A 23,962-nucleotide genomic window follows, 5' to 3' on the forward strand; every position below is an offset into this window, starting at 1 on the left:
GGAGTCAGGAGAAAGGGTGATGGGCAGAATCGTGAGTGTGTGGGGAGCGGAAGCGAGCAAGGCATGGGGGTAGGGCCGCCCAAGAGCCTGCAGTGCCGAGATCCCAGCCTGGCCTCCACAGGTTTCTGAGCAGGAGGCTGTGCCTTCAAGGCAGTTCTAGGGAAACCCTCCTGGGTGCTAGAAGTCATGGGAAAAGGTAAGTGATGGATGGGTGGTGGGCAGGGCTGGGGCCTCCTCCATAGCACAATAGCCTATTGCTTCTAAGACGTGGGGAGGGGCAGCCCCTCACTTTCCAGGAGGCAGACAGGTGAGCCATTCTCTTATCCTCGACCCTCCTAATGCCCTTGGCATCTGCCTCGACCTTGAGTCCACATCCAAGGCACTCCTTACGGGCTCTGTCCTCATGGGCTCCTCCTTCTGCCCTCTGTAAGGCACCTTGTAGGTCCAGCTGTGGGGCAAGGAGCAGTAGCCAGGAAGGATCTGACCCTTTTGGCTGGACACGGTGACAGGTGGGCTGAAAGATGAGCCAGTAAACATGATCTTGTGTGCAGGGAGGGGGGCGGGGGAGCAGCTCGGTTTCAGCCCCCCCCCCCAATCGCATCCAAAAGCATGACTGCGCAGCTTTATATAGCTCTTCAAGTCCTATATAAGCTGGAAGTGAGGTCTCTCAGTCCCAAGAACCTGCACACTGATCTGCTCTCTTTACCCTCGTGCCCTAGGTCCCCAGAGGGGCAGCCCACCCCAGTCCCCAGAATGCCCAGCAGAACTGTACGCTATGCCCGCTACAGCCCCCAGCAGCGGCGCCGACGGACGTTGGCTGATCGCAGTGTGCGTTTCCCTAATGATGTCCTCTTCTTGGACCACATCCGCCAGGGCGACCTGGAGCAGATAGGACGCTTTATCCGGGCTCGGAAAGTCTCCTTGGACACCATCCACCCCTCAGGTGAGTGAGCACCAGAGGAAGAGGTCAAGGGTCTAGGGGGCTGCAGGGGAAAGCCAGTGCAGAAGACTCCAGCTTTGACCTCTGCCTTCATGACCTGCCCAGGCCTGGCAGCGCTGCATGAAGCCGTACTCTCTGGAAACCTGGAGTGTGTGAAGTTGCTGGTCAAATATGGGGCTGACATTCACCAGCGTGATGAGACAGGCTGGACACCCCTGCACATTGCCTGCAGCGATGGGTATCCTGACATAGCCAGGTGAGAGGGTGGGTCAGGGTGCAGAGGCCCTTATCCCAATCCCTCCAGGATTCAACTGATCTCTGAGGTGTGAGTCCCCAAAAGATGGCCCTGAAGGTGGGCAGGAACCTTAAGGGCTTCTGGCGCCGTTTCTACTCTATTGCTACACTAGAACAAGCTGGAAAAGCTGCCCAGTTTCCAACGAGTCAAGTTTCTTCCTCTTCACTCTGCCTAGAAAAAAACAAACAGGTGACCCTAGGACTCCAGCCCTCTGTCCTGAGGTGGGCTATGCATGCTTCAACAAAGCTGCCCTTTGCACCCCAGGTACCTCATCTCCCTGGGGGCAGATAGAGACGCGGCCAATGACGACGGCGACCTGCCCTCAGACCTCATTGACCCAGCCTTCAAGGACCTGGTGGAGCTCTTCAAAGGAACCAGGATGGACTGAGCCAGCCCTGCCCTCCCAGGCTCAGCCTCCCTGGAGAAGTTGCTAGCAACTCACCCCAAGGGGCAGGATGTGAGCATTCCCTGGGCCAGGGAAGCAGCCAAGCTGGCCAGACCTGTCCCTTGAGACTCCTGCCCCTATACCCATGTTTCTGGCCTGTTTTTTTCTTGAGGTTAATTTTTTATGGTGACACTTTTTACTTTTTCAATAAACATGATTCCCAAGACTGTGGTGGTGGCCTGATTACTGGGGACCAGTGCAAGCCCTTGCCATCACACTGGGCTGGGCCGTGCAGGCAGCACAAGGCCTGGGCCAGAGCCTCTTGGTCGCCACACCTCGGCCCACGCCCGTCTGCCGTCTCCCAGCTGCGCTCTCCCACACCTACCCTCTACCTGTACCGGCCCCCTGGCTTCCCTCTTCCATCTCCCCGGCCCCCGTGGTTTCCGGTCGCCCGGGGTCCCCTGTCTCCGTCCCCGCCCGGGCCCCCATCTCTTGTCCCACACTGCCCCTCCGTACCCCCGAGCTCCGCGCGGCCCCGCGCGCGCGGCAGTCACGTGGCCGGCGCCGTCTGCGCCTGCGCGGCGGCGCGTCACTTCCGGTCGGCCCTCCGGCGGCGGCGGCGGCGGCGGCGGCGGCGGCGGCGGCGGCGGCGGCGGCGGCGGCGGCGGCGGCGGCGGCGGCGGCGGCGGAGAGGCGAGCGAGGTGAGGCGGGCGCGGCGGGGTGGAGCCGGGCGGGGCGGGCGCGGGACCCGCGGGACCATGACTGGTCCGCCCACCGTCCCGCCCTGGTGTCGCCTCGTCGCCAGGCCGGACGGGCGGGGAGGGTTGCGGCCGGTCCTCAGCTGCGGGGCCCACGGCGGAGCGCGGACGTGGCCGGCGGCCGCCACGGAGACGCCTTTCCCGCCCGGAGCACCGGGGCTCGCCGGCCACGCGCGCGCTCCGGGCCGCCCTCTGTGTCCACAGTGCCCGAGGGGGACAGGTGTCCCGCTGTCCCCAAGGTCCCGGGAATGTTCCCGAGGATGCTTCCTGATTGTTGGAAGGCGCCGGCCTGGCCTTTCCCGGGTTTCCTTCTCCGTTGTCCGCCCTCCGCGCTTTGCTGCTGTCCTGAGGCTGTGGTGCTGCCCCATGACCAGGGCCTGCCCCTGAGGTTACTGCCCAGTGCTGGCTGGATGGGGTGGTGGCCGTGCACCCCGTGCCCCTAATGACAAAAGCAGTCCAGGCCGGAGGTCTCCTGTCCCTGTCTCAGAAAAGGTGGCCCTGCGGCTGGACCTCCTGGGGGAGCAAGATCGTTTTAGGCAGAGGGCTTTAAGTAGGGGTTTATGGGTAAGGGAGTGGCCAGGGCATTTAGAGGATGAGACGTGGGGCTGGACTTGGGGTGAGTTGAGGATGTGAAGGCTTCCAAGTGCCAACGGACAGACAGGAGGAGGCACATCTCAGATCTGACGATCTGCAGCCAGCGTCCTGGAAGGAGGGCAAGTCCGTGGGCAGGACATAGAACTCTTCAAGGGACCACCAGATCCATGTGGTACCTATCACAGCGCTGACCCTCTGGCCCCTGCTTGGTTGGTGAATTATTTCCTAGAGGTTTCACTGGGGTCTAAGAAACGTGGCCATTGTCAGGTGTCTTCTTCCTGGTCCAGCTGGGGGGATGGAAGCTGCCCTTTCTGTGATCAGCCCTTGGCCCGGGTCTGTCACAACCAGCGTGGTCTCTGCAATCCCCTGTACTTTTCTGGGCCTCCACATCTGCCTACAAGTGAGTTGGCTTTACACTCCACTTACTCAGAACTGGCCTGGCTCATGATTAGCAGTCTTTCTCTCTCTCTCTCTCTCTCTCTCTCTCTCTCTCTCTCTCTCTCTCTCTCTCTCTACCTCCTCTCTCCAGTAGTGTGGTTAACTTTTTTGTTTTGTTTTTGTGAAACTGGAGTTTGCAAAGCAAGCACTGTACTGCTTGAGCCACGCCTCCATTCTGTTTTGCTTTGGTAATTTTGGAGATGGGGTCTCGTGAACCCATTTGCCTAGGCTGGCCTCAAACTGAGATACTCCTGATCTCAGCCTCCTAAGTAGCTAGGATTACAGGCGAAAGCCACTGGAGCCCAGCTCAGTACTGGGTTTGAACTCAGGACCTTCGTGCTTACCAGGCAGGCACAGTACCACTTGAACTATGCTCCCACCCCGCCCCTTTCCCTCTTAGTGTTGCTCAGTTGATGCTGCAGGATGGGGCAGCCTTGTCCATCATTATTTTGGATAAAGAGCCATGGAGACCTCATTGGAGGTAGTGGTTTCACATGCTGTGTTTAAATATTTTTTTTTCTTTTTTTTTGGTGGGACTGGTATTTGAACTCAGGGCTTCAAGCTTGCAAAGCAGGCACTGTACTGCTTGAGCCAAACCTCCAGTCTATTTTGTTCTTGTGATTTTGGGAAATGGGGTCTCACGGACTGTTTGCCCAGGCTAGCCTTGAACCATGATCCTCCTGATCTCAGTTTCCCAAGTAGCTAGGATTACAGAAGTGAGCCACTGGGCCTGGCTAGTTGATATTTATTAGAGCAGGAGGACCTGGGGACCATTCCCTGGGGATGCTGTGGCCCAGAGGAACTTATGTGGAGACAGTAGAGAGGATGGATGGCCTCTGGCCAGGGTCCTTATGGCCCTGTGGGCTAGACAGTCAACAAGCAGTCAAGACCTGCCAAGTTCACAGCCTGGAAGGTCATGGGGTGGAAGGTGATTCTGTGGCCAACTACTTTTTGGGATTGGGGCTGGGGTATAGCAGCGGATGACACCTGAGAAAACAGATGAAATACTTGGGCTGTGAGCTTGATGGTAGCCAAGAGCCTGGGCATCCCGCTGGTGCGTGGTGAGGAAGATCTTGCTGCTATCCATGCACACCCTCCCCAGCTGGGGAGGCTGATGTAGTAGGGTGGGGTGTGCAAGTCAGCGGGTAGGTGGCAGATGGGGTGAAGTATATTGGTGGAAGGACTTTGGAAGAGAGATCCTTGAGCCAGGAGCCTGGCACTGAGGGTCATCAGATCTGAGATGCCACCATTCTGAGCTGTGCCTCATTTTATGGTCCACTGAGAAAGAAGAAACACTGCCAAACTTTGACATGTTAGTGAGAGTCAGGTGCAACCCAATTTGAAAGGTATGGAAAAAAAGTTAATTGTGGAGTTGATGGGATGTGTATGGTATATGTGGCTGAGATGTTGAGACACACACCCCTCCCGTGTTGAGGAGATGGTTGTGACAGAAAGAGCAAAGAAAACAGGACGGGGAAGTGTCAGTGTGGAGCTTGCCCGACCTCTCTTGCCGTCATTCTGGTGGTAGCCTTGGGAGACGGAGACCTGGGAGTAGCACGCAGGATGGGCCCTTGAGACCTCTGAAGTAGGGTTCTCTATGGCTGCTCTCTCTAAATGCAGCAGCACCTGCCCTTCTATGTCCCATGGTCGGCCTCAGTCAGGGCAGCACTCACCTTTACCTGGCCTGCTTAGTAGTAGGCTTGACCTCAGGTGGTCCTCTGTGGCTTGGTGGGACTTTTAGGCATTCCCTGACGCTTCTGAAGGCCTGTGCTATTCTCCCAGCCCACTCTACCTGCTGTGGTCCTGCCCCTCCACACCCACCCCTTTAGGGACCCTGCTCATCTGGAGTCATGCTTCTGGCCTGGCTGGTAAACATGCTCAGGTTTCCCTTGCTGAACCAAACGCAAACACCACTGCCAGCCAGACTGGTGCCAGCAGAGAGACCCAGGCAGAGGGCATAGTATGTATGCAAGCCAGGCAGCCATCCGAGGCTGTGGCCCCTAGAGGCTGAGGCTGCACAGGGTGGAAAGTCACCAGAGGAAAGCAGTCCAGGGGTGCAGGAGCCCCTGAAGGAGCAGCCAGTTCAGGAACTGAAGGCAGCTCGTGCCCTGGGAGGTGAGATGGACTGGCCAGCCTTCTGGTCTTTGAGCATTTCTGTCCTGGTCCATAATTGGAGCTTACCTACCTTATCCCGCTGCCATTGTCATGCTGGAGAGGGATTTCCCTGTGCTCTGGTATTCTGGGCTGGTGACCTGGGGAGGTCCATGGGAGGAAGACTCTGGAGTCTAAGAAGTCACAGGCTACTCAGCACTGCCTTGGGCTAGGAGCCAGGCCTGAGGAGAGGCACAGGCTCTGGTGTCCTAGTGGAAGCTGACTTTACACCGTTTTATTCCTGTGGGCCCGTGTTCATTTGTGCTGGGTCTTTCACATGTGATGACTCAGTGGCCACAGAGGAAGAGCCTGAAGTGCCCAGCCCCCTACCCTTTGTGAAGGGCTGCAGCTGCACACTCTTGGTGCTTTGGAACTCCCCACTGAGCATTGGGACGGGCAGGGAAGGCATTTGTGCTAAAACCTCCTTCAGGGGCTCCCTTGCTCCCGGTATCTGGGATTCCCCCCTGTGGAGCAATTCCTTTTTTGGGACTAGCCATGCATGGCTAGCTTCCTCACCTTGGGGCTGTGTGTCCTCAGTTGGCCACTGTAAGAACCTCACCCTAAAAGTTGATCCTCCCAGGACTGCAAAAATCTCCTAGGCTGAAACTGAGGCTTTTTTTTTTTGGCAGTATTGGGGTTTGAACTCAGGACCTACACTTTCTGCCAGCCCTTTTTTATGAAGGGCTTTTTTTCAAGTTAGGGTCTCTTGAACTGTTTGCCCAGGCTGGCTTCGAACCTCTGTCCTCTTGATCTCTTGCCTCCTGAGTAGCTAGGATTACAGATGTGAGCCACCGGCACCTGGTGACTGAGACTGTAACTAGGTGACACCCTAGGTTCCTGATCACTGGGTCAGTCCTGGCATCTTCCTCCAGGGACTTCCTTCCTCCTGGCCTACTTTGGGTCTGTCTCTGGGGCACGGACTCATCTCATACTCCAGCCCTGGGGGACCAGGAAGCTGGGCCACTTGCCAAGCATCCACTGAGCCTCAGGGCTGTGCTGTACTCTTCACCATTGGGAAGTTCAGACCCATTCACAGTCAGGAAGCTGAGGCTCAACAGAAACAACCTGTGGAATCCTACAGCCAGTGAGGGCGGAGCTGGAGTGCATGCCTGGGCCCTGTTCTGCTGTGAGAGGCAGCCACTACCTGAAAACAGGAATGGGGTAGGGATGTGGACGAGATCATGGATTCAGTGCTCCAAGTCATGCATGTGTCTGCTGACTCATCCCTCTGGCCTCATGTCTGGCATCTGTAGCCTGTGCAGGATTTCTGAGAACCCACTGGCCACCCAGTAGTTTACAGGGAGGAGGTACACTTGCCCCTCACCCCCTCCCCCTACTGGAGGAGATGATGCTCTGTCCCACTTCTGTGTCCTGGGGCTTCCTTTTCAGAGACTGAGGGGATCCTGCAGCAGAGCACCAGAGGATCCAGCAATGACCAGGTGGGTCTTAGGCAGGTGGGATTGCCTCTACCTGGGGTGGGGGGCCCCACACCACTCTGTGCCTAGCCCCATCGTGATGGCGGGGCTCCCCCCAGCTCCCCTGTCTCCAGAGTCGTCTACAACGGCAAGAGGAACAGCAGCCCCCGCTCTCCAACCAACAGCAGTGAGATCTTCACCCCAGCCCACGAGGAGAATGTGCGCTTCATTTATGAAGGTGGGTGTGCCACCTTGTTGCTGCTCATCCTTAGAGCCGCTCTGTCTCCCAGCCTGGAGCCCTCTCCTGTCTCCACTGCCTGCCATGATGGTGATGCCTCATTATCCCTCCCACATCTTTGGGGGACCAGGCAGAATAGGAGTAACAGAGTGGCAGCCAAAGAGGAGGCTGTGGGGAATGGACAGTACCCCAGGAGAGGGAATATCTGGAGTCATTTCTAGCATTGAGGATTTGGTGGAAAGAGGAGTGAGCTGTTGAGGGACGGGGTGCACCCCGCTATGAATACAGAGTGTGACTGGCAGAGTGGCTCAAGCAGTAGAGGGTTTGCTTAGCAAGCATAAGATCCTGAGTTCAAAACTTTAGTACTGCAAAGAAAAAAAGAAGTTCCAGAGTGTGGCATTGGCATGGCCAGAGGTGGCTGTGGCTGGGATTAGAACTTTTAGGTTGGGAGGTCAGGGAAAGGTAGGGTAGAGCCAAGGTACATGCATTGCCCTCTGTGGCTCTGGGAAGCCCAGGGTAGTGTCAGGTGGGCCATTGCACAGAGGGGACAGGCCTGCTGGAGGAACAGGAGCAGAGAGAGTTGCCAGGGGAAGGAGGGAGGGCCAGGACACTGGAGGACACTATCAGCTGGCAGGGGGCAGATGAGCAAGGGCAGAGGACACTTCTGAGGGAGAATAGGGTCTGGGGTGGTCCCGTGGCAAGACAAGATGCTCTCCTGGTTTGAACTCTGCCAGTAACTGACCCAGTTGTCCTTTGCTTGCCTCAGCCTGGCAGGGTGTGGAACGAGACCTGCGCAGCCAGCTGTCAGGCGGCGAGCGTGGCTTGGTAGAGGAGTATGTGGAGAAGGTCCCCAACCCCAGCCTAAAGAGTGAGTGGGGCTGTCCTAGGAGGGAGGGGCTCAGAGGCAGGAAGGCCAGCCAGCCTGCTTCCCTCTCCCACTGCTTCCTGCCTGCACCGTCCATCATCCTGTTCCAAGACATCTTGGTCTAAGAGCTTTCTGAGGCCAGGGCTGGATGGGAGGCCTGCACCCAGCATCACCCACACTCTTCCCCGGCAGCCTTCAAGCCCATTGACCTGAGTGACCTGAAGCGCCGGAACACACAGGATGCGAAGAAGTCCTAGAGCCCCTAGCATCCCTCCCCTGGCCTCTGGAAGATCAGGGTGCACTTGATGTTCGTCTCCTCCTGTCCTGTGGGCCCTGCTCCCGGGAGGGGGAATGGGGCCATACTTAGTGGGCTAGCAGGATTGATGGCCAAGGCCTGCCCCTCCTCCCTGAGTCCCTTCCTTTCCTCTTTGGAGATCTCAAACTGCCCCTGTCACTGGGGGAGCAGGAGTCTGGCCCTTCCCGCCCTCAGAGTTCCTGGCCCCAACCCCTTCTTTGGTCACCTGCCATTGCCCTCTACCTCCCTGTTCCTGGCCACTTCAGGATCAGGAAGGAGAAGAGAGACCTGTGTTTCCCAGGCTGCTGGGACTGGTTGGTTTTGTCCTTGAGATGACCAGGAAGTAGCACATGTGCAGCCCCACTGCATCCATCTTGGACCCCCCCATGGACTGCGCCTCTGACCTGGACAAGGGGGAGCTTCTTCCCCTGCCCCCCACTGTCCAGCCTGCCCTTTCCTTGCCTCAGCTTCAGAATGGCACAAGCTCTGGGCCTGGGACAGTCCCCAGCAATCAGGCCTGGCCTCCTGGTGTCTACACCCTGTGACCAAAATGGTGCACTTGGGCAGGGTGCCAAGGCTGACCCTGAAGGGGTGGTGCTGCCAGGCCTGTCCTGGCTCTCTGGGGTGTGCTGGGAGGGTCACTAGGGCCCCTTTTTCTTCCTGTGCCCTCTGGAGCCAAGTGTGTATGTGGCTCTGGAGCCCAAGGTCCGTGAATAAAGGCGGGTGGCACTGGGATGAGCTTCTTGGCAGTCTTGTCAGGCCCCTGTCCAGCAACCCACACAGCTAACAGGCCCGTGAATCTCAGGCCATGGTGAAGGTTCTGTATGTCCAGAACTCCTCAGTGTGGGCCCCTAGTCACCCAGGAAAGAGGGGGCAAGGAGGGGCGCCCTGAGAGGAGGGGCTGGACTGCTCTAGGCAGTTGCTGCCTTTTTCCAAGCTGCAGGGGCTCCCTATGAGGGCATTTCCCATGTGTGGAGGGTCCCTAGATGCAGTAGGTACCCCTCTGCCACCCCACACCTACCTTCCATGGCACAGTGTATGGGCCCTTGGGGGAGTAGCTTCCTGCACTATCTAGATAAAGGGGTGGCTGCTGGGCCTTAGGAGAAACCTGGTTACTCTTGACCTTCAGATGTGGAAACAACCCTGGAATGCGCCTACTCCAGAGACAGAGCCAAACCAGAATTTATTTCAGGAACATGGTTTCCCAGAAGAGTATTCCAGAGCTCTAGAGCCCCAGAGACATCTCTTGGGGTTGGCCTGGGTGAGGCTTCCCAGGGAGGAAGGGATAGACAAAGACAGGACCTGTGACAAACTGTGCAACATGGGGCCAGGCCAGCCCCTGGAAGCATAAGACCTTAGGTCCTCAGGGTCTGTGAGACATTTTGCAGGGGCTGAGTGTTGGGGTGTGTGTGGAGGCGGGGGTGCTTCCCATTGTCCAGGCCTGGAAGGGGGTGGACATGACCCAGGACACAGCGGGACAGGGTAGGCTGGCACAGATGACTCACTTAGATTCCTCATCAGCATACCCATACCCTGCACCCACCAGGGACCAGACAGTGGAAGGGACAAGGCTCCAACTATGTGTTTTCTGCCCCTTGGTGTTTGCCAGGGTCAGCAATGGTGCAGAGTGAGACCCAGCTGCACTTGGATCTGCTAGGGGCTTCCCAGCCTTTCCTGAAGGTGGGCTTGGACCCTGGCCAGGCAGGGACTGCACACATGGCTTTGACCAACTTATAAAGTCTGAGCCTCTGTAGTTTTTGTAAGTGGCAATTAGTACCTACTTCCTGGGGCATTGCCCAGTGCTGAGTACCTGCTGCAGCATTAGTCACCTCATGAATGCACTTGGCAAGGTTGTCAGCCTCACAGTGAACTCAATCCACCATTCCTCAGGTAGAAACCCAGTGCTGGTGGCCATGGGTGTGATGTGAGCCCTGGGCACCTCACGCTGCCAGGCTTCCCGAGTCTCGCCATGTGTAAAGGTGGAGCATAGGCTGTGGGTGCCCCTCACTAGCATGGCTGCAGGCCCAGGAAGCACGTAGCAGAGAACAGCTGCAATGTAAGAAATAACGTGATCTGGGCTTACAGCCTGTACGTTGTACTGGTACCAGACCCTGAAGCCAGGCCTTCTCTGCCCATGGCCACCCATTAGGTGATGGAGGATGACTGGAGGACCCCAGCCACCTGGGCCTGTGTGCCTGTGCTTTTCAAGATTTCACTCGGAGTCTGCCAGCTGGAGGCCCTTGGCAAGGAGTCTGCAAGAACACCTGGGGTGGGGTGTGGAAGGAGGGTGTCACATGGCACCCAGTGTGCTGAGATGATCCTGGATTAGAGCTGTCGCTGTGGTGGCCAACATGCCAACGGCACAGCACTCCTACCCCAGCCAGCTGCTCTGTCACCTCTTAGCGTCTGAGATGCTGGTGACCCTCTCCAGCTGGGGGTGCTGTTGGGTCAAGTGGCTCTGAGAGTGGCTGGAGGAGAGTCAGGATCGACGCCTCCCCACTTGTGTTTGTGCACATGAACTCATACGTAGTTTGCTCTCATCCAATGTCAACAACTCCATGGGAAAAATTTTATTACCCTAATTCTTAGTGCTAGGAATCAAACCCAGGCCCTGATACATGCTAGACAAGTGCTCTACCTCTGAGATACATGGTGGAATTCCAGGCAGAGAGGGAGACCTGTTAGAAGGGTGATGCAGTGGGTAGGTAGAGAACCCTAGGCAGGGAAGTGGGTTATGAAACTGCGGGGCCTCCCAGTGGAGGTGCCAAGTTGGAAGCTGGGTCTGAATTAGACTCCAGAGGGCCAGGGAGCTGGAGACATAGATGAGGTCTTTTGAGACAAGATCTCACTTTGTAGCCCAGGCTGGCCTCAAAGTTAAGATTATTTGGAGCTTGCAGAGTGGTTCAAGTGGTAGAGTGCCTGCCTGGCAAGCGTGAGGCCCTGAGTTCAAACCCCAGTACTATACCCACAAAAAAAAAGATGTATTTTTGTGTTGCTGTTTTTGTGGTATGGGATTTGAACTCAGGGTCTATACCTTGAGCCACTCTACCAGCCCTTTTTTGTAAAGGGTTTTTTTGAGATGGGGTCTCAAAACTGTTTGCTCAGTCTGGCTTCAGACCGCCATCCTCCAGATCTATGCCTCCTGAGTAGCTAGGATTACCAGTGTGAACCACCAGCGCCTGGATACAAAAAAGATTTACCTCAGCCTCTTGAGTGCTAGGATTACAGAAGTACCCAATCATGCCCAGCTAATGTTAGTGAATTTTAAAACTTGGTATTAAAAAAAAAGAGTGATAGCCGGGCACAAAAGATAGTTCACAGCCATCCCAGGCAAATAGTTCTGTGAAACCCTACTTCACAAAAATAGGGCTGGTGGAGTGGCTCAGGGTGAAGGCCCTGAGTTCAAGCCCAAGTACTGCAAAAAAAAAAAAAAAAAAATGAGTTTGGGGGCATGACTCAGGTGATGGAGTTCCTAGTACCACCAGGCAGCTGTGATAGTTGTGGGCCAGTGATAGATTGCTTTCCTAGCAAGGCCCTGGGTTCCATCCCTTGGATGGCAAAGAAAAAGAAAAATAGGATGATATGTGATCTCTGGGCACACCAGTCTAGAAGAGGCAGGAGAGGACAGAGCAGTGGAGAGCAAGGTCAGAAAACATGCAGGGGGCTAGGGACTGCAGGCTGCTAGGGTATCCTCGAGGAGGCTGAGCCAGTTTAGAGAGCAGATCTGCAGCCCCTAGCTTTCTCATGTCCTCCTCACTTGAAACAACCACTTATTTATTTAGAGACAGATTCTTACTATGTAGCCCAGGCTAGCCTTGAACTCTGAAATCCGCCTCAGCCTCCGGAGTGCTAGGATTAACGGCATGTACCACCATGCTCAGGCTGACAACCACTTTCAATTCCACTGATTCTTTGATCTGCCTTTTGTTTGTTTGTTTGTGGGACTGGGATTTGAACTCAGGGTTGAAGCTTGCAAAGCAGGTGCTCTACTGCTTGAGCCAAACCTCCAGTCCATTTTGCTCTAGTTGTTTTGGAGATCGGGTCTTGCAAACTATTTGCCGGGGCTGGCCTCGAACCACCATCCTCCCAAACTCAGCTTCCCAAGTAGCTAGGATTACAGGTGTGAGCCACTGTGCTTGGCTGCATTAGTTCTAAATAACACATGGAAGTTGTTAGTTCTTGATTTCCCTTTTCCTTCCTTCCCCACTCCTTCCTGTCCACCATCCTCCCTAGATCTTTTTTCCCCAGTAATTTTAGTTACATCAGTGTTGAGTGTTTACATTTCGATGTCTGTGTTCAGAAAAACTCTGTTTTTCTTGGAATTACTCATTGCCTTCTTTTCTCATTTGTGTAATGACAATGGAAACCAGGGCTTTGCCATGCTAGGTGGGTACTCTACCACTTGAGTCATGACCCCAATCTCCCAGCTCTTGGATTGGTGAGGCAGGGTCTCACTCTGTAGCCCAGAGGGCTCAAACTTATGGTCCTCCTGCCTTAGCTTCCTGGGTGCTGGAATTACCAGTGTGGGCTGCCGTGACTGCCTTCGTTTGCTGAGTTTTCCATACACTAATCAGTCATTATATCCTGAACTCTCCACCCAGTCACTTAAATTGCATCTGGATGTTCACTCTTACCTACTTGACTGGGTCTCTTCTGAGCCTTCTTCCTGGCCTGAGGTCCCCTCGCCCAAATCACCCATGACTTGACTGTCCAGTTTGATCTTGATTACTGTGGTCCATGTCTTCCTTCCCCCCCGGGCCACACACACATCCCTCTGGAACATGACTGCCCTGTCCCACAAGCACACAGCAGTGCATTTCCCTTCCTTCATGTTTGCACACCCAGTCACCCTCACTCCACAGTACTGGTGTGCGTCCACCTACTCCACTGAGCGGTACACACACATTCCTCTGGGGGCGGAACGAGGTGCAGAAGTGAGGTAGACATGGGAGGGGCCATAGCGATAGGGAAGGAACAGGGTCTCCTGAGTGTTGTATGAGACCGAAGACACCTGGGCTGAGTTAGAAAGAAGGTTCCTCCACTCACCTGTGGGGTGGCCTGGTCAGAATCAGTTTATTGGCCAGGTGAGCTCAGCACCTGCCAGCTCCCCACCTCTGCCCCTGATTCCACCAGCGTGCTCCAGTTCCGTTGGGGACAGAGAGGGAGACGGGTGAAGGAGGGATTTGGGATGGGGAGGGCTGTCAGGAGGCTTCAGGTGAGCAGCACACTTCCCAAGGGAGCTAGCAACCCTGAGCTCAGCTGGCGTGAAGGAGAAGCACATGCTTCTTTGCCTACTCAGAGTGGCTTTGTGCCCACAGCAGCACCCAGGCAGCCAGGGCTCAGAGAGTGAGGCCCCTGGGTCTTGGGGGCTGAGATGAGCTGGCCTCAAGGTCAGAGGCCTTAGGCCTTCAGCAGGTGTAGCTGCCCCCACTAGTCCCAGTAACCCATCCAGGTGTGCGAAGAGCCCAGCTCTTGAAGCCCAGCCTTTTGCCTGTTCTCTCCGTCCCTCCCTGCTGCCCCAGGTCTTCAGTGGATGGCAGGCTGAGCCCCCCCCCCCCCGCCCCATCTCGGGCCCCAGCGCCTGGCAGGTGAGTAATTCTGTTTACCTTTCCTGAGAGGCCCCCTGTCTTTCCATTTGCTCCAATTAGCCTGGCTCTGCCTGAGCAGCTCCAGTCCACGTGGCCCTTCGTGGCTGTGGGCACCCCTCCCCCACAGCCCCGCAGAAGCTCCTTGGAGCAAAGACACCTGGCAGGCTCCTTCCCTACCCTGAGCGCACACCCCAACAGGCATCAAGGCACCCACTGCAGAGGGGTTGATCCAGTCCCTTGTGTACTCCCTCTTTGGACTTGCCTCTGTCCAGCAACATGGTTCTGAGAGGCACAGCAGAGTCCAGGGAGGTACAGCCCACATCAGACACACTGTGCCTCACAGACTCAGGGTGCATCCCAGAGAACCAGGCACCCAGGATGCGTCCTGTCTCTTCCTGTGTCAAGCACTTGAGGGGGCATCTCTTCTGGGCCTGTGTTGACCTCCCAGCCTGGCAAGCAAGGTGCCCGTCTACCTACAGGACATAGCAAGGGCTGGAGTAGGCACGGCCTCAGAGCTAAGTACAGAGGCAGAGCAAACTCTGCACTGCATCTTCATCTGCACCCACAGCAATTTTGGGGTCCATTTCCCCCTACTTCAATCTGCTGTGTGGCCTATGAATTTCCAAGTAAAGCTGATGTGAAGCAGAGGCCAGGCCAGCAGAAAGCAAGCTCAGAGTCCAGTGCCAGTGCTATGCTGCCCTTCAAGAGGGGTGCTTCTGGACCACACCCTCTGGGTAAATGTGCTGCTCACACGGGGTAGCAGGAGGGTTGCTATGCAGTAGCCTCCCTCTGCCACCAGTCCCCCTCCATGTCCCTCTGCTGACAGATAGGGACATTTGGGGGACTGGGGTCCCCTGGGGACCACTGCCCTGAGCCAGGATGGGAGGGTGGTCAGAACTTGCTCAGGAAGGGACAGTACTGTTGGCCACTCTTGGGGCACTTCAGCAATCTGCGGAACAGGGTTAGTTGGAGGGCCCCCTTGAGGGAGTGAACAGCCTGTGGCCCATTCATGCAGCTCCTGCTCCTTGAGCCCTGCCCAGCCTGCCCCCACTGCTGTACGCAAGGTAGTTACAGCCCAGCTCTCCAGGATGTGTAAGGTGGCCACTGCTTAAGCTCTTTATTGGAGGACACACGTGTGTACATGGGATGCACTAACACATGGGGACAAAGGCCCACATCCCTGGCACAGCTCTCTTAGCACACCTGACCCCCAACCTCCATCCAGCCTGTCCTGGGGAACAGGGCAGGTGTGGAGAAGGGGAGATGTAGATTGTGGGAGCTGCTGTCCAGATGCCCTGCCCCTCCAGCCATGGCCTGGCATTCAGTTCTAGGCTGTCGAGTGGCGTCCTTTCTGAATCCAGCCCCAGCTGGGTTCCAGTGGAGATTCAGGACGGGCTCTCAGCCAACCCTGGGAAGCCACTGGCCAAGGGAGTCTGCACAGAGGAGTCCTGGCCAGCCCCGTTGCTGCTACCACTTCTCATGAGCTGAAGCTTCTGGCAGTGGACACCACGACTAGGCCCTGCCGGGGCCATGTGGTTGTTAGTGAGTTGCTCCTCCCACAGTGCTCTGCCTTCTCGCCAATGTCGCCAGCGCCGCAGCAGCTCTGCCTGTACCTAGGGGTACCAGGCGTCAGGCCAATCCCATGGCCTGCCAAGGCAAGCTCCCAACCAGGCACAGTGATGCCACTCATCACTATGGGCAGAGGGACCTGCAGATGCCAGGGACCACCAACCCATGCACTCCCTGAGGGCCTGGGGACCTGACATAGCAACCACACCCAATAAATGGTGAGGAAGGGAATGGCACACTGTACTAGGTCCAGCGTCTGCACATCCCTCTGTGCTGCCCTAGCCCAACCCCACCTACCTCCTTGTTGAGGAAACAGTAGAGAACAGCCACCAGCAGGCCCTGGAGAGAGAGGGTGGTCAGGGGCAGCACCCTCAGCCTGGGGAGGGGAGTGGGAGCAGGCAGGGGGTCACCTGGAAGGAGCTGAGGAATAGGTCGAAGAAGAGCTTGGTGGAGCGCAGGGTTCCCTGGGCCTGTTCGTCAGTCACGAAGGCAAAGACCACCTCGTGGACCCCCAGCAAGGGGATGAGGGTGAGCGTAGACTTGGCCAGCCTGCAGGGGTGGAGCTTGAACATCCTTGCCTGCCTGCCCACGGATCCAGCTCCACCCACATAGGTCTCTGGCCTTGGGTGGGGGGTTCGTATCCATACACTCTGGCCCCAAGGCCTTCACTCACCGGAACTTGTAGTCAGCATAGTGCATCTGGCGGGCTCGCAGCTTGACCACAAGAAGGAGAATGATTCGGACAAAGATACAGAAGTTGATCTGTGTGAGGATGGCTCAGGTCAGGAGCAGCCCAGGGACCGCTCTGCACCCTGGATGGCCCCCACCTGTCCCCCCGCTGCAGGTGGGCCTGCAGCCAAGAGAGCTTTGGCCAGGCACCTGGCTCTGAGACTGGCAGCTAAGAATAGGTAGCTTGGCTTGCAGCCCTGGGTGCACAGTGTCCTAGGTGAGTGCTGGGGCTCCCACCCTTCCTCCTTCCTAAGGCCTAGGAAGGAGGGATAGGGCAGCTCCCTCCCTGCTGGGGCCAGCAGGTGCCTCATTCCTCACCAGGATGGCCAGGAAGACAGGGATGCGCAAAATCCACCAGAAGCCCATGTTGTCATTGCTGGTCCAGCACCTATGGAGGCGGACTGCTCACATCCTGGGGGTGACACAGCCCCCAGCCCCCACCTCTACTCTGGTGAGATCTATAGAGTGCCTCAGGAAAGGAAGGGAGAGGTCTCAAACGACCCCAATCTCCAGGTGCCTCTGGCTAGTGTGCCTCCACCCCAGTGCTCCCTACTTCCCCCAGGGCTACTCCACTGGCCCAACACCAATTGCCCCAGCTGCCCTGTCTCATCCCCATTGGCTCATACTCACTGAACGTTCTCAAACAGACACTTGACCGTGGCCCAGGGGATGACAAACAGCAGGGGTGCACCTGTAGATGGGCAGCAGCTGTAGCCTCGTGGCCCTGGACAGCCTGGTCCCCCACCCCCAACCAGTCCACTCACCCCAGCCAATGCCCAGATATAGGGCAAAGAAGCTCCTCTCTGGGAAGGTGGCAAGGCTCAGCAGGTTGTGCAGGTACACGCCCTCCACCAGCAGCCAGCAGTAGTTGGCCACGATGCCATACTGCATGACCACAGCAGCCACACGGCATCCGGTCACCGCCTGGGCAGGGTGCAGCATGAGTGGGGGTCACACTGCCCCTGCCCACCCTAGGCGGGGTGGGTGTAGGGTGATCAACCTGGGCTCACCCCATCACTGAGCCACACGCTGACCCTGAGGTCATCACCAATCTTCTGGCTATAGCGAGTCTTGAGCAGCTGGTCAATGACCAGCACGGAGCCAGCCTTGAGCACGAAGGATGCAAACAGGTTCCCGTGGATGTAGTTGCGGGTGCAGTGCAGCTTGCTGTGGGGACAGCAAGTTAGCATCCCTGCCACCCTGTCCCTCCACTGCCCATGCTGCTTGTTTGTGATGGCGTACCTGAGGCCCAGCAGGATGGCCAACGCAAGGAGCAGGGCCCCCAGTGACAGGCTGTAGCCCGTCGTGTACATCACCTGGAAGCTGCTGTACATCTTGGCCACTTCCTTCTGCAAATCACAGTGGGCAGTCAAGGCTGGGCAGGGGATACCTCCCCTGTCCCCTACCCATCCTGCCATGCCCTTCTGCTGCCTTCCAATGCTGACCTGGACTTCGATCTCCTCGTTGTCCATCTGACACTGGGAGGCATTGCGCCATGGCTGCCCCCGGGGCCCGCGCTCCCACTGCCCGTCGGGTCCACACCTCTTGAACACCAGGCGGTGCTGCACTGGGGCGTGGGGGCAAGCTCTGTTCAGCCCACCTCCAGGCCCAGCCCCCTCAACCTCCCCCGGCCATCCAGTGTTACCTTTGTGATACCAAGGCAGGTACCAGGGGCAGGAGATGTTGGCTGTAGTGTTGGGAGGGGTGTCAGGCCAGCAAGAATACTTGTCAAAGGTTCTGTTACAGACCAGCTCTGCAGAGGTGGGGGACGAGGCAGGACTAGGTTCCTGGTCAGGAACCATCTTGCCTCCTCCAGGAAGCCTGCTGAGCAGTCATTGGCTCTCCCAAGTCTGCAGCTGGAGCTGCTGCCTCCTCCACCTGGGCCAGGGGCCAGGTGCCCTGCTCATCTGCCTCTCCTGCCCAACCATGCCCACGTTCCCTCCATCCCAGCCTGGTGCTGTGCTTGCTCAGGGCACCTTCCCTTGGAGGCCTCCTATCTCAAATGTTACCCCAAACCCATGCTGGAGTTTCCCCTCTCTCCACCTGTTTGCAGAACCTTCCTCTCTGGAGGCTGAACCCCAATTCTGTTGGCATCCTTCCCAGGTCCAGTGCGAACCTGTAACTCCCACACCCTGTTCTCCCTCTGTCCTACACAGACTGCCTCCTTTGTCTAGACAATGGCACCATGATAGGTGGGCTTTCTGCCCCAATTTCTCCTTGTACTCCCAGCTCAGGTCCCTGTCTGAGCTGTCTGCATCATGGCCTGTCTCTTCCTTGTCTTCTGGCCTGGGTGCTCTGCCAGCCCTCTCCCCTGTGCACTGTCTGCCCACTGTGAGCTCAGCAGGAACAGAGATACTATTCCTGGACCGGGCATGGGTGCACCCAGCACAGAAAGAGTTCCGGGGAAGAGAAGCATGTCAGCTCTGAGGCTGTTCTGCCATTTCTGGTTATGTGGCCTTGGTCAAATCACTGACCTCTATGGTTCAGTCAACTCACCTATAAATGGGGGCAGATAGGGACTGCTGGAATAGCTTAAATGATAGAGCACCTGCCCACCAAGCATGAGGCCCTGAGTTCTAAATCCCAGTACTCTCCCCTAAATAAAATATATGGGGGCAGGGGGCTGGGAGTAGAAAGCTCCCCCGCCAGCAGCATTACTGCAGGGCCAGGGCCACAATAGGAAGCCTTCCTACAAGGAGAGTTCTGAGCCACACGGCCAGACAGGACACTGGAAACCTATGGGTAGGGCTCACCCGTGGGTGGGGGCAGCAGGCTGAGGTTGTGGTGACATTGGTCACCATAGAGCTTCCACTTCTCAAACAAGAAATCCATCACCTGGGCAGAAGGGGTCTGTAACTGGGGAGCAGGTAGACACACAGTCAGAAAGACAGACATGAGAAAGCCAGGGGCAGTCAGCCCAGAAAGGCAGACTGGTGGCCCTCCATGCTGGGTGGGGGCCCTGCACCACTCACCTGGCAAGCCAGCAGCAGTAGCAGCAGCAGCAGGCAGCGTGGCCCGGCAGGGGGCATGCCTCCTCCAGGCAGCCACCCCCCTACATCTGGCAGGGGCCACACGTCTGGGAGCTTGGGGTGTGCACGCCCTTCCTGGAGCTGCAGAGGACCAGAACATCAGAGTCTGGAGAAAGTTCCAACCAGGGAGTGTTCTGCTCCCCTACGGTCAACCCTGCAAGACTGAGTTCTGTTGGTAGATAGGGGCTGGCAAGGAGGGGACGTGGGAGTGCCCCCAGTACCAATGCAGATTGTGGGCCTGGCTGTCTGGTCACTCTGACAGTCCCAGACCTGCCCTCCCACTCCGTGGCAGCCAGCTTCCTATCAGAGAAGCACCCAGTGGCCATCTCCTCCCTCAGTCAGCTGGTCCCAGGGGGTCCCCTCACATCCTTCCCACCTAATCTTAATCCCTGGGAAAGTGGGTTGGCCAGGCGACCTGGCATAGGGTACAGAATTCAAGGGTGGAGTGCCCAGGCCCATCTGTCACATGGCCCCCACTGCTTGCCTGGGTCCCAGCCATGCCAGGGCCAGGTGGGGGAAGGCACATGTCAAGTGGTCTCTGCCACATGCGTGTCCTCTTTCCCAGGACCAGAAAGTCCATGTGACCCCATCAACCTCATACAAGGCTCAGGCTGGGCTTCTGGGTCCCCTGGGCACCACAGGCAGCACATTACTTGGAGATTAGCACTGCCAACTGCCAGGAGCCAGTCGAGGGCACCCCTGCCTAGTGGAGCACAGGGCAGCGGCCACCCCACAAATCAGCTTTATGCTGCTCTGACTGAACCCCATGCATGAAGGTGGGAGGGGCTTCCCAGGGCCTGTCTGCAGGGCCTGTCTGCAGGGCCTGTCTGCAGGGCCTGCATGAGAGTCTCACAGCAAGACTATCACAGCGGCAGGGCTGTGGTGGAGCCTTTCCTGTGCGCCCTCCAACAGAATGAAAACAGCTGGCACGGACGGAAGGCAGCACTAGGCAGAACCAGGGAAAAAAAGAGTTGCAGGCTACAGCTGTGGCTAAAGTCTGGGTTTCCAGGCAAACCTGGACAGCTGCCTGGGGAGCGCCAAGCCTGGATTTTAGACTCCTGCAGTCAGTTGAGCCCTAGTGGGGCCAGCTCAACAGGGCTTCTTTGTACTCCTGCCGCCAGCAAGGTGAATGCCCAAGTGCTAGGCAGCTCCTGGCTCACAGCCTGCTATGGGGGTCCTGACCCCAGTCCTTGGTCCCTGGGTCATGCAGGGTCTGGCAAAAGACAGGACCCACAAGTTGCAGGTCCCCAGCCTCTGAGCGAGATGTGAAGCCATCTTGGGGCGAGGGTGAGGGAGCCTCAGAATGGAGAGCTCTTGCTGGGGAGAAGGAGGCAGACAGGTGGAGGGAAGAAGGACAGTTCAGGCATCCCCAGCTCTGGGGTTACCAAGGGGCCTTATCTTCTTCTCCTGACTCTGACCCCACAGCATCCTCAACCACCACTGCCTCAGCTGCCCAGGCCACTAAGGTAGGGATTGACCCTACCCCAGAGCTGGGCTCTCTCAAAGACCCTAGAGGAGGAGGGGTGGTGGGTGGGTAGGCTTGGTGGGCAGGGGCAAGTGTGACAAGGGCTGGTCAGGGTGGATGGACAGTGGAGATGCGTGCAGGAGATATGGGGAGAAAGGAGGCTGGACCCAGGTGGCTGGCTCCCCCATTGGGGAAAAAGGGGCTCCCTGAGGTCCTCTCAGGACCCAACTCTGCCTCAGTATGCCTGTTGGGGAAATGGGAGTTTTTTGGTTCTGATTTTTTTTTTTTTTTTTTGCGGTACTGGGATTTGAACTTAGGGCCTTGAGCTTGCCGGGCAGGTGCTCTACCACTTGAGCCACACCTCCACCTTAGGAGTATTGTGATACTCATCTTGCTGATCCCCCAGTGCTATTAGCACAATGGAGCTGATTGTGGGGAAAGAAAGGGACAGGCCCACACCAGGGCTGTTCATGCTGAGTGGGGAATCAGCCGTATAGCTGGGGGTCCATTAGTTAGTTTAGGGCCCAGAGGTAGGGGTGAGGGGAGTTGGGCTGCTCTGGGGCCCCTGGTATTCCCCAGATCTTTCTTTATGGCAACTTATCCTGGGGCTCTCTCCATACCTTCCACTCCCACCCCACAGAACTTTGGGAAGGGACAGAGGCGAGGGAGTCCTCTGTCCCTGTGGGAGGGACAGGTGTAGGGAGTGTAGGTGAGAATATGTCCTTATACTGGGGGGTGGTAGGGAGGATGCAGACCTATTCCAGCCATGCAAGGCTGAGGGTCTAGGGTCCCTGCAGGAAGTACCCAGACATAAGGCTGGCCACAGAGAAGACAGTAGACACAAGGAGCCTGCGATCAAGGGCAAGTAATTCAGCTTCTCCACTGGGAATCCCTATTTCCCTATGGTTGAGGATGAGCACACAGGTAAAGGGCTTCGTCACCTGCAGGGAGGGACTGACTGAGCAGGCCCCCACTGTGGGGTAAACACTAAGACCCAGAGACAGCCATCAGTGCCCGTGACAAATATTTGTTGAATGAGTGAGTGGCCTGGAGCCCTGTGATGACATGGTAGCCAGATGTGGAAGTGCCCCTCAGAGGCTCAGGTGGTGGCCAGAGCCTATCTTGGCCATTTTTCCACTTTATTACCCTCTCCAGCAAGGAGCAGGTGGGGTGGAAGGGACCCTGCCCTTCTCCCTTCTTGGACCAGGCACCTGAGCTCCCTCAGGTGGGGTACAAGTCAGTGGAGGATTGGAGATGCAGGTGGGGCTCCCCAAGTGGCATGCCCTTCCCCTCCACCCCTCCCTCACAGCACACACATCCGGACACTCCAACCACCTAGGCTGACCCTGCTGCTTGCTGTCTTGGCATTGCCGCATGCCAGTCCCAGCACACATGACTTTCGGGTGTTCATGTTGTGGCCAGTGTCCCCTGGCGATAGCTGAGGGACACCAGGTAAGGTAGATGGCCCAATGACCAAAGAAGGCAATTTTAAATAAAACTGCCCTTAGCGCCCCAGGATCTGAAAGGCAATTCCCAGATGTTCTGGGAAGCCCCTGAGGATTAATGGGGGCGTGGGGGGGTTGAGCCAGAGAGATGTTTTTGTGAAACCAGGGAAAATAGCAGAGGTCATGGCCCAGGGGCAAGATCAGGGGCCACAGGCTATTGACAAAGCCTGATTCCTCCCCGCAAGGGGGCAGACAGATCTGGGATGCTGGCCAGGGTGCGCTCCCACCCCCCCACTACCCCTCAGGTTCCCCAATACAGGATATCAAAACAGCCTGGCCGGGATGAGGGGTGAGGGGAGGGGAACAGTCCTCAGAGGATGCGGGCACCCAGAGGTGAGAGACCAGTGGGCTTCGGTGGGATTGGGACATAAACCCCTCCGCAGCAGAGGAAACGAGGGGAGGGGGTGCTGAAAAGGTCAGAGCAGGGCAGGGCAGGGCAGGTCAGGGCTCCGCGCTGACCCAGGTCAAAGTCACAAGTGTGGGCTGCGGCAGAAGAGCCGGCCAGGCAGGGTGCCAATGCCCCTCACCTCATCCCAGGGAAACCCATGTACTAGTGGGGAGTCCTGGGGAGCAGGGGCACGTGGGAGAGCAGCAGGCGCTGCGGAGGGGAGGACGCGCCTGGCCGGTGCAGCCCCAAGGCCGCGTGCGTGGCTGTGGGAGAAGGGCGGGGGGCTGGAGGGAGGAGCGAGTCCCCGCGCCGTGGGGCGGCAGGACAGAGACCAGAGGAGCGAAGGACAGACTGAGCCCCCTGAATGTGGGTGACTGTTGGATCCCGGAGGGCGCATCCCCGGGGCTGGGAACGGAGGTGTCCGATGGGGGAGGATCCCCAGGACCCCCGGGGATCGCCAGCCCAGGCCAGAGGGTCCGCTGGCCAGCTCCCCGCTGTCCCTAGTCTGCGCGCCTCGGCCGCGCCCGGCCGCTCCCGCACTCCAGCCAGGTCGGCTCCGGACCGTCCCCTCGGGGTCAGGCCCAGTGCTCTCACCTCTCGGGCTCGGGCTCGGCTCCCCGCCGTCCTCGGCGCGCTCTGGTCGGGGCGCCGGTGGCCGCTCGTGGCCGCTGTGCTGTCGGATCAGGGTCGGCGCCGGCTCCGCGCCCGCGCCCCGCGCCAGCCGCGCGCAAACTTTCCGGCGGCGACGCTGGGCGGTGGCGGAGGGGGCGGGGGCGGGAGCGGCCCGCGGGGCGGGGGCGGAGGGGACAGTCGAGGTGCCTCGGTGCCGCCGACGCGCCCCGGAGCAAAGCCCCTTCCCCTTCGAGCGCGCCCCGCAGGACCCTTCCCGCGGACCCCTGCGCACTCGCCCCGACCCCGGACTCCGGCCCCGCGGGTCCTTCCCCGAGGATCCTCCGCAGACCCCTCGCTGCCGATGTGGTCTTCGGACTCCAATTCTGCAGACCCTCCGCCCCAGGGACCCTCGCCCAGTGGATCTTGGCCTGGCAGGTGGCGGTCACCGCGGCTCTTAGCTCCCCGCGGGAACGCGAGTAGGAGTGTGGGGGAGGGTGCCCCAGGGTGGGAGCTGTGACTCAGCGTCCCTTCCTTTCTTGCTCTTCCTGACCGCTGAGACCCCCGATGCCTTCCTGATTTTCTGGAAGGACCGACAGACTCCCTTACCTATCCCCAACCTGGCTCCTGGGTGACACTGTTCCTGCCAGCTCGCCTGCATTACAGGTGGGGGTAGGAGTAGGGAGGAAGGTATGTGGGCTGCTC

General features: G+C 57.9%; 3 protein-coding genes across 5 annotated transcripts; 2 read left to right on the forward strand and 1 right to left on the reverse strand.

Annotated features, from left to right (window-relative positions):
- Positions 1-753: 753 nt before the first annotated feature.
- Positions 754-1,846, forward strand: Ppp1r27 (protein phosphatase 1 regulatory subunit 27). Its single transcript, XM_020188158.2, has 3 exons — positions 754-943; positions 1,046-1,196; positions 1,500-1,846. Exons 1-3 carry the CDS (start codon positions 754-756, stop codon positions 1,621-1,623), a joined length of 465 nt encoding a protein of 154 aa, XP_020043747.1. The 3' UTR covers positions 1,624-1,846.
- A 433-nt stretch (positions 1,847-2,279) lies between these two features.
- Positions 2,280-9,110, forward strand: Mcrip1 (MAPK regulated corepressor interacting protein 1). Its single transcript, XM_074044873.1, has 5 exons — positions 2,280-2,322; positions 6,952-7,001; positions 7,097-7,215; positions 7,982-8,083; positions 8,273-9,110. Exons 2-5 carry the CDS (start codon positions 6,994-6,996, stop codon positions 8,335-8,337), a joined length of 294 nt encoding a protein of 97 aa, XP_073900974.1. The 5' UTR covers positions 2,280-2,322; positions 6,952-6,993; the 3' UTR covers positions 8,338-9,110.
- Positions 9,111-15,056: 5,946 nt separating this feature from the next.
- Positions 15,057-23,395, reverse strand: Gcgr (glucagon receptor). 3 transcript variants are annotated; one of them, XM_020187975.2, is made up of 14 exons: positions 23,243-23,395; positions 19,234-19,371; positions 19,015-19,117; positions 17,907-18,014; positions 17,707-17,828; positions 17,504-17,610; positions 17,272-17,428; positions 17,026-17,185; positions 16,892-16,952; positions 16,580-16,649; positions 16,206-16,294; positions 15,943-16,081; positions 15,830-15,871; positions 15,057-15,576 (listed from the first exon to the last, which is right to left on the reverse strand). In XM_020187975.2, exons 2-14 carry the CDS (start codon positions 19,288-19,290, stop codon positions 15,349-15,351), a joined length of 1,443 nt encoding a protein of 480 aa, XP_020043564.2. In that variant the 5' UTR covers positions 19,291-19,371; positions 23,243-23,395; the 3' UTR covers positions 15,057-15,348. The 3 variants fall into 3 exon arrangements, with proteins under 3 accessions (XP_020043564.2, XP_073900976.1, XP_073900975.1); XM_074044875.1 differs by lacking the exon at positions 15,943-16,081; XM_074044874.1 differs by lacking the exon at positions 23,243-23,395 and having other exon boundaries at positions 17,707-17,823.
- Between the last annotated feature and the right edge of the window lie 567 nt (positions 23,396-23,962).

Source organism: Castor canadensis, chromosome 11 (genome assembly GCF_047511655.1).
Source record: "Castor canadensis chromosome 11, mCasCan1.hap1v2, whole genome shotgun sequence".
NCBI lineage: Eukaryota > Metazoa > Chordata > Mammalia > Rodentia > Castoridae > Castor > Castor canadensis.